This window comes from Aphelocoma coerulescens, chromosome 3 (genome assembly GCF_041296385.1).
Source record: "Aphelocoma coerulescens isolate FSJ_1873_10779 chromosome 3, UR_Acoe_1.0, whole genome shotgun sequence".
Taxonomy (NCBI): domain Eukaryota; kingdom Metazoa; phylum Chordata; class Aves; order Passeriformes; family Corvidae; genus Aphelocoma; species Aphelocoma coerulescens.
This window is the reverse complement of record NC_091016.1, coordinates 7,935,197-7,944,355: the sequence shown is the minus strand read 5'-3', so window position 1 is coordinate 7,944,355 and position 9,159 is coordinate 7,935,197. Positions and strand designations below refer to the sequence as shown.

General features: G+C 40.6%; 1 protein-coding gene across 9 annotated transcripts in view; it reads left to right on the top strand.

Moving 5' to 3' along the window:
• Nucleotides 1-1,872: 1,872 nt before the first annotated feature.
• The window catches only part of TASP1 (taspase 1), an 81,400-nt gene continuing 74,113 nt past the window's right edge, over nt 1,873-9,159 (top strand). For 7 of the 9 annotated variants that reach the window (XM_069009008.1, XM_069009005.1, XM_069009003.1 and 4 more), the window contains exons 1-4: nt 1,873-1,920; nt 4,631-4,848; nt 6,500-6,567; nt 8,096-8,164. In XM_069009008.1, the coding sequence (XP_068865109.1) occupies nt 4,704-4,848; nt 6,500-6,567; nt 8,096-8,164 (282 nt within the window). In that variant the 5' untranslated portion in view covers nt 1,873-1,920; nt 4,631-4,703. Of the gene's footprint in view, nt 1,921-2,175; nt 2,365-4,314; nt 4,520-4,630; nt 4,849-6,499; nt 6,568-8,095; nt 8,165-9,159 lie in introns of those variants that run through there. The other 2 variants (XM_069009001.1, XM_069009002.1) reach the window with 2 other exon arrangements.

Below are 9,159 nucleotides of genomic sequence, written 5' to 3'. Positions count from 1 at the left end.
CCCGTGTCTCCCAGGAGAAGGCCTGGACACGCTCAGCTGGGCCACGGACCTGCTGCCTGGCTGACTGCCCCCCCCTCCATGACGAGGTGATCGGCCGGCAGGAGGAGAACTCTGCCTCCATCAAGAGCTACCTGAGGCACCTGCGCCAGCGCTGCCTGCGGGGGGACGTGCTCCAGAGAGGAAGGAACAAGAAAGCGTGGAAGGACTTAGACGAGGAGGCAGCGCTTTTCTCTGATAGAGAAAACAACACCTGCTAGGCAAATGGAGCAGTATACTGCAAGATTTCCAATCCAGCTTTTTTATTATTAAAATTATTTATTTAGAAAGACAGCTTTTATTAGTAGTGAATGAATTTGTTGTCAGAGAGATACCATAGAAATTTAATTGTGGTAAAAATTGTAAAAATTGTAGTTTGGCTGAAGCAGGTGATTTTCTGTCAGCTTGTTTGCAGAGAATGAATGGTACTCTCCGCTGTTGCAGGAACAAGTGTAACAGCTACATGCTGGGCTTACTTCTAGGAAAATGAAAGTGAGAAGTTAAAATCTGCTTCATCTAGAGGGATGTGGATAATCTTTTACATAAAAGATATCCTTTCACTTCTCATGGTGGAGCTTGAGCAAGAGATCAAGTGAATTCTGCAAACAGAATAACCTTGTCTTGATCTAATAAAAGCTTTAGAGTTTCAACTTTAAAAGGCTGAGCTTTGCAAATGAGAATTTGAGGTGTCAGCTAAAATAAATTTACAATATAAGTAAATCCATAAGGACATCTGGACTCATCATGGATCTACAAAGAAGAGGAGCAGGGCCTGGAAGTGGGGAGGCACTTTGGGAGAGTGTGGACTGGGATAATGAAATGTCTCACGCATACACAGCTGGTTCCCAGGACTGATGATAGTGACCATCAGAGAAGGTATCAGGGAAATGGGATTCATATACAGCTGCCCTCGATCCTGGGAAGGCAGCTTTAGAAAACAGTGTGTCACCTCTACAACGAAGTGGACAGAAAATAATAAAAACTTAGTATCTCTAGCAGAACACAATAGTCAAATGCTCATTGAAGAAGAAAGATGTAAAGTATCTGATTGTTCCAAGAATTTCCTACCAAGTCCATTATGAAATAAATGTATTTTTAATCAGTAAGTTGAGTTTTGATTAGCTATCAGAAGTCACATGTGTAGATATATATGTATCCTGAATATCAACATATGTGTGTATTGTGCATTGTATTATATAGTGCACACTGTGTATATATGTATAGTGATATTATACATATGTATATTTCATATTAATAGATGTATATTGCATATTGGCTGACATATTGATGATGTATATCTACATTGTATGTTGCTATATAGATGTATTACATATTGGATGATATTTATGTGTATTGATAGAATGTATCTGCGTATGGATATAAATATGTGTATTCATATGACTATGAAGCACATTTGTATATTTGTACATTGCATACTGTATGATATATTATGATATATATGTATATTGCATATATATATAGGTACATTATATACTGTATGATCTGTATATTGGCTATATATATCGATATGATATATATGTATATTGATATGAGATATATATATTGCCCTGGGGGTAACAACACCGGAGGCCGCTATTCACCCGCTTGAGACACAGATCGCATCTGAGCTGCTTTCTCAGGAAGCCGTGCCCAGCGCCGATGGCGCGGCAGTGCCGGGCCGGGCCGGGCCGGACGGGGAAGCGCGGCCCGCGCCCGCCGCCATGCGCGCCCCGCGCGCCATTGGCCCAGCGGAACGCCAATCAGCACTGGCGCCACTTCCGGCGCGGGGCGCGCCCCGGCCAATGGGCGCGGGGCGGGGGCGGGACGCCTCATGCTCACCGAGGCAACGGGCGGGCGGGCGGTCCCGGATGGCGGCGGTGCAGGGTGAGTGCGGCGCCGCGGGGCTGCCCTGCCCTGCCCTGCCCCGCCGCTCCCGCCTGCCCCGGCGCGGCCTCGCCCGCGCGCCCTGCCGCGGGGCCGCACGGGCTGGGAACGCGCCGCGCCGCGAGGCGGCCGCGTGCGGGCTCGGGCGGTCCGCGCGTCCGCCGCGCGGGGTCTGCCCCGGGTGACGTCACGGGCCGCGGCCCCGCGTGACGTCACGGGCCGGGCGGCGGGAGCGCCGCGCCGCCGGGATCGGGGTGGGCGCGAGGGAATTGGGGCCCCCGCGCTCCGCTCGCTCCGCGGCCGCTCCCGGCGGGACTCTGCGGCGTCGGCCCGGGCGGGAGCGGGCTGCCTCGGCGGGACCCTCGCGTGTGTTTGTGTTTCTCCGAGCGCCTGTTCAGGATTCCGAGTTACTTTTGCCGTGCAGTCAGAGTTCTGGGTGCTTTGGTAAAATCATTGTGCTTCCTGTTCTCCAGCAGTCACGCTGATGTGTATTCTTGCACCGTTTCTGTCGCTGTACAGATGGAGAGCAGGGAACGTGTAGCAAGGAGGAGTGAAATCAGGAGCGGTGGAAGTTTGACAGCCAGGAGGGAGAACTGAGAAATCCTAGAAGAGGCTTGAAAGGGAAAAGTTGAGTCTAGTGGGAGAGTGGGAGCTTAAGAAGTGGAAGCAGCAGGTTTGTGAATGCGATGTAGAAGGACTTGAAGAAGAGTTTGAGGTGGGAGGGGTTTGAGGAAATTGAGTTGGTGGGGAGGAGGTGTTACAAACTGAAGAAAACAAGAGAGATAGGTTGCATTTGTGTTCTCTGGTAGAAACAAAAACATCCTTAGACCCAGCTGTATGCAAAAGCCTAATTAGGATTTTCAGCCTGCAGTTACACTGTTAGTAAGTCTTTATGTGACATCTCCATCTTAATTTTCAAAAGCCATTTAATCATCATCATTGCTTTCCCTACCACCACACTATTTCTTCCATTCCTGTGAGAGTTTAAATTCCTTACTTGCTCCTCTGTCACTTTACTGAAGTCTGTGCTGTACCCTTGTTTCTGTACGGTGTAACAAGATGCAACAAAGAAGACCAATAGTTGCTGGAGCCTTCTTTACTATTACTAGTAAAAAGGAAGTAAATGCAGTGATTAAAACTTTAATTTTAGCTCTGAGGTATATACCAGTGACCATTACAATTGGATGTAATCCATAAATTCTCTTTCTCTCTGCAGAGCCTGTGTATTGTGTAGTGGCCTTTCATTTTGTATCAAGACATATATAATTATAACAATAAGTTCATATTTAATTTTGAAAAGTAGATCTATAAATGTATGAAGATTACTATGTATGTTTAGCATTTAAGAAGAAATGATGGTAAATAAATAACTTCCTCTAGAGCTGTGCTAATTCTTCTTATCAAAAGAATAATTATGGCAAACCAGCCGGTTTGTTCTGTGGCAGTGCTGAATCTTGCTAAACATCATTTGCATGGTTTGGGTCATGTAAATGGAGTGGTATTTAATTACTGGAGTAAGCCATATAGCATTTGCAAAGTCAGTGGTTTAAGTCTTATGCATTAAACATCTCATTTTTCCACTTCTGTGGAAGTGGAAAAACACTTTCCAGTGTTCTTGGGTTGCAAAGTCCTTTTCGAGATGGTAGGAGTGATAGATGTTATACTGGAATATAGTGGTGTAGAGTCTGAGAATGGTTTGGCTTGAAAGGGACCTTAAAATTAATCTAGTTCTTAATATATAACCTATCTTAATGTATTACAAAGGTTTTCTCCATTTCTGCATTAACACTACGTGCTTTTCACTTCCTTAAGTAATTCAACATGTAGAATGTCTCTATTTTGCCTGTTAAACTAGACAAATGGTTTTGTGTCAGGATTAATGTGCAGTAAAAGCTGTGGGTAAGAGCAGCAGTAAATACAAAGAGTTTGTTTGGCAGCTCCTGATATATACATCATTCTATATTGTTACTTTTTTGTTTCATGTAGTAGACATTATTGACAATATTTCCATTAGCTTTATATAAACACTAAATTTCTTTAAAATCTTAAGGGTAACCATCAAAACCAATAGAGTTACTAAGTTATTTGAGCTTGACTTAAGCATGTTGTGGTTCACTAGTAATCATGGTAGCTCTGCTTACCCAGGCAAACATTATTTCACTGTTTCAGGCTTATTTGGTTTTGGTTTAGAAATACTTTGTCATTTAAAAAAAGTTATTTTTTTTTTCTTTTCCTGCTGCAAATTAGTGGGTAATTATGAGGAGATGGGATGAAACAGTATAGAAGAATAGGAGTTCATTAAAGGATTTTAAACAGCTATTCCTTGCAAAAAAAAGGAAAAGGTATGGTGTTTTAAAGGGTTACTCATGTGCTAGTAAGATGGGTAGAGAAATAAGTTGTATTGTTGAAAAACAGGACACCATGGAAAGCAAAACTTATATTAACAATTCCTTCCAGTGTCTGGCAAGATCATGAGGTTCAAGTTATGTTGTAGTGAAAAGGCTGCTTTCAGCTTGCAACATGAACTTTGATTATTTTAAGTCTCATTAATGCTGTTGGCTGGGGAAGAGGCAGAACTCAGAAGCCCTCCTTTGGAGAGGTGTGTTCCCCTTGGTTCAAACCCGTCTCCCAAAAGTTCATTCTGAGGTTATTTGTGTGAAATTCATCTCTTGAAATCAGTGCCTAACATATATATCTGATCTGGTTTTAGGATGATTTCTCTCCAGAGTTTATTTTTGAATGGAATTGTGCTCCTTCCCAGTAGAAGATGGTGATCCTAATGTATGATCATGGAGAAGGGGATAAGTTCAGTAGAAGTGTTACCTTCCAAATCATCTCAGGTTACAGCTGTAAAAGTGGTGGTCAAAGAGCCCGAAACAAAGCAAACCCAAAGAGGGAAACGAGTGGGATTTGTGCTTGTCCATGCAGGTAAGGTGTGGAAGCAGAACAGTGGGAATGCAAATAATGCATATTTTGATATCAAACTAGATATCAACAAAAATTTTATAGTGGTTTTGGACTACTAGTGTGCTAAAAAAGTGACATTAACTCTGTGTGCAAATCTGGGAATGGGGAGTTTGATTGGAAGTTGCACTGGAAACTCTTAATCAAAATGTAGCTATTTGGGTATTCTGGATGGTATTTTTTTTATCCTTGACAAAGAAAACCCCTAAATTTAAGTGATTAAAAATGTCATATTCTGCAGTTGTCTGCTAAGCTTGGCAAACCTACAAAATGGGGGAGATACTTCAGTCTGTTTCTTTATCTTTGGAAGGATCAAATACAGTTGTTTCATTAGTGATGGTTTCTTGTCTAACTTGTTCGTGAGGACAGTCCAGCTGAGACCTTCTGAAACCTCCTTGGGCTCTTTGTTGCAGAACTCTTTTTACTCTTTTGAGATTTTTCTTCCAAGTCTATTTTTTTGATCTTGTTCTTGTTTAAGTGAGTTACTGTTTATTCATTCCGCTCCTCTACTGAGATCTGATAGAAAAATTATGTGTTATGTGTGTCTTGCTCATAAATTCTTTTCTCACAGGTTCTTTATTAAATACTATGAATCATGAAGTTAACAATGCTTATATCTGGGTGTATATTTGTTTTGAGCATCTGTGTGAGAACATGAGGTGAAATATGGGAAAGTGGCCTGGTGATGCCTAAAATATTTGAAAAGCCAATGTGTTACTTGCTTTATAAAATCATTAAGGTTAAAAAAAACCAAACCCAAACCTCAAATAATTTATTCTGGGTTGATATTTGATGACCCTGGTATTCTATTTTAAGGGCAAATGGAATTGCTCAATATAGTGTCCTTTACTGGGTCACTTTGGTAGTAGTATTAAAGCTTATTTTATTCGAGTTTCTCAAAACTAATATTTCTACAAGTCAGCAAAGGGAAATTGAGGTAAATACAAGCACATTTTTAAGTGCAAAACCTGGTAAAACAGAAGTAGATTTTTAGATATAAGTGTGCCACTCTTGTTTTTCTGATGCTGCATTTAGTTGAGTCGTGGCATTGATAAATTTTTCAGGTATGGAAGTAGATGAATGGTTCAATACAGCAGGATAGATATAAAGACTAAAAATAAGAAAAAGGTGAAAAAATCTGTATGATCTTCATTGCAAGGAACTGCTTATTCTAAATCGGGAGTAACAAGCTCTAATAATGTAGCATAAACGTGAGAAAATGAGCAGAATGGTAATTGTGGTAAAAGGAAAATCAGAGTTTGACTTAAAACTGTGAGTTTTGCCCAATAATGAAGAGTAAAGAAAAAAGCTACTCTGGAAATCCTCCAAGAATGAGTGAAACTGGAATCTCTTAGAAAGTGTTTTTAGGAAGAGATTGATGCTGATGTATATACCTGCATGCTTCTGGATATATGCTCTGTATCCTGTATTTTACTGGGTCTGTTTGAGTCTATGTTGGAATGCATAAAGTTGTCAATCATTGGTGCAAAAAGGAAATGCCAATGTAATCCAGAATAAGAAATGCTGTATCTGCCTGTGTCTTAAATCTCTGTGTGAACTACAGGCTGTAGTTTGCCAGGTGCTATAATATATTTTCCTTTTGCTTCAATTGCAGGTGCAGGTTATCATTCTGAATCCAAAGCTAAAGAGTACAAGCATGTGTGCAAAAGAGCCTGCCAGAAGGTATGTGTTCCCAGCTCCACAGTCCTGTACTGGGTACACAAGAAACACCTTTGGTAGCATTGTCCCTTCTGTAGGAATGGACAAATCTGGGCTGAGCTGCTCGGGCTCTATGTGTTTATTGAGGGAAATGAGGGAAAACAGAGCAGAAACAGTTAACATGATACAGAGACAGGGCAGTGTGTGGCCCTGAGATGCAGCAACATTCTCATCAGTGCTGGCAAATAGCAGACACCAAAGGAACAGTGGGAGAACAAGAGAAGGTCACAGTGGTACCTACAAGGACTATTCCTAAGGCTTCCTGCACTGCTCCAGGGTTTCTGGAGCTAAATATGGTGTCTGTATTTTGATTTCATCCATGTCCACTCTTTGGAGTTTATTTAAACTCTAGCATCCCAGTTGCTCTGTGAACGCAGGGGTTTCCAGAATTATTTTCTTCTTGATAGCTCTTACCCTCTTAATAGGAAGGGAGGTAGAAACAGGAAAAACAAAACAAAAAAAATCAAAGCTGGAAAGGGAGAAATGGCAAGACTTTAATTTCCATTGAAACTAATATGTTTTCATCTCTTCCAAGAACTTTGCTTTGGAACTGGCAAGTCCTGTCTATTAAGTGTTGAATGAGTAGCTGGAAGACCTCTCTCTAGAATTTTTAATGTCTTTTGCTTTCTCCAGGGAGAAGGAGCTTGGGAGCTTGGCAGGATTTTTAGAAGAGTCTGAGTTGGTCTCTGATAATTATCACTTTGTGTTACAGTTTGTTGCTCAATCCTAATACCAATCTAATTTTGTCATGAGAGGCCTCACAAATCATCCAAACTTAACACTGGCTTTATTAGCTCTGGTGAAAGTAAATTTCCAGCTAATTGTGTGAGATCTACTGTTGAATTCAAGTCCAATTTGAGATTCTGTGTGGCTACTCTTGAGATGAGTAGCCAACATAAATAACTTCTGTGAAGAACAAACAGTTTCAAATTTGTCTTGCAGCCGTAGTTGTTTTCTGGGGTTCCCTGAGGGAGCTTGACTGTAAGATCTTGTTCAGTATGGATCTAATAAATACTATTAGGCTCTAGAAGTTCATTGTTCTGTGTGTATATAATTTGAAGGTAACATTATATTCCTGGATTTGTGTTGGCTTTTAGATGAGGTTGTGAAATTCTCTTCAATTTTATGACAATTGCTGTATGTGATACTGGAAATTTTTGTTGAATCTTGGAAGGAAAATTTGAAACTTGTTGAGTGAAACATTTGGTGTTTGAGGACATCAAGTATAAGAAGTTATTTTGATATAAATTGGACTGTGCAGAAATCTGCTACTAAATGCAGTGTCACAATGTCATGGTAGTAAAATCATACCTTCAGATCTGCCCTCATATGATTCACACTGACTTTTTCCAGTGCATCTTGTTCTTACACCCTCTTACATTTTAAACTAATTTGGTGAAGATTTTATTTTATACAGGACTAGGAAAATGTAGGGCTCAGTCACAGAATAATAAGAGTTTTCTAAAAATCAACCAAAACTTCTGTTTTACAGGCAATTGAAAAGCTACAGGCTGGTGCTCTTGCAACAGATGCAGTGACTGCAGCACTTATAGAATTAGAGGTATGAATTCTGACTGGTAGTAAATATATCTCTTGGGTGAACCTTGCAAGACTTTTCTGTCGGAAGTTATGAAATGGGAAGTCTCAGTGGATTTTTGTTTTTGTGCTACACTATTTTATCTTTTGCTTTTCCACTATATTTTGATGTAAATGTGTTTAAGAGCTTTATAAAAATGCAAACTGAATAAAAGTTTTCTAATTAGTACAATTTGGTTGTCATCTTGGGTGTGCCTTATCAGATAGTCTTTACCCTTTAAGAATAAATGCAGTGATTAAAGACTTACTGAACACTTTGTAAGGAACTTTATTTCTGACTTACTGAGCTACAGACAGACTGTTCTGGCTCTGCTTCTTAGAGAGGGGAAAAAATATGTTACTGGTTCTGATTTTTATGACAAAATTTGTGCAGATGAATAGGGCAAGTAATGCTTTTATTTCAAAACAGTACTTGTTAATTAAGAGAGAACATCTTGATGAGCAGCTGTTTGTGAGGTTTTTGGAAAAGCATCTTTTTGGAGTGATGAGATTTTTATGTCATCTGCCTTCAGTGAAGGTCCCCATGAAATAATGTAGAAGTGCATAAAGCTAAACATTTCTGGGATGTAAAGGAGGCAGTTTGGTCATTGTCCCAGATCCGCTAATCCCTCATGACAGTAATGATGGAAACAGGTATTCTTCTTCTCCTGTAAGTAGTAATTGCTGCTTCTTCTCCAACTTTATTAGTAAAAAAAATGGAAGGCAAGGTAAGTGTTGTGCTGTAAAAATAATTTCCTGCCTTTGGAATTTATGGTAGTATTCCAAGAGGATTAGCAGTGGATTTGCTTACCCACATGTTGGGAAAGTGTCCATTAATGTACTCGATGGGGTTAGCGTAAGGCAGGCAGTAAGTGCATACTTCAGTATGTGTTAGACATGCTGACTGGGAGCCAAGGCTTCGGTCACACTGCTAACTTGGCAAGTGCCTTGGCTTTTAGTACTCCTGTGGGTCTCACTGAG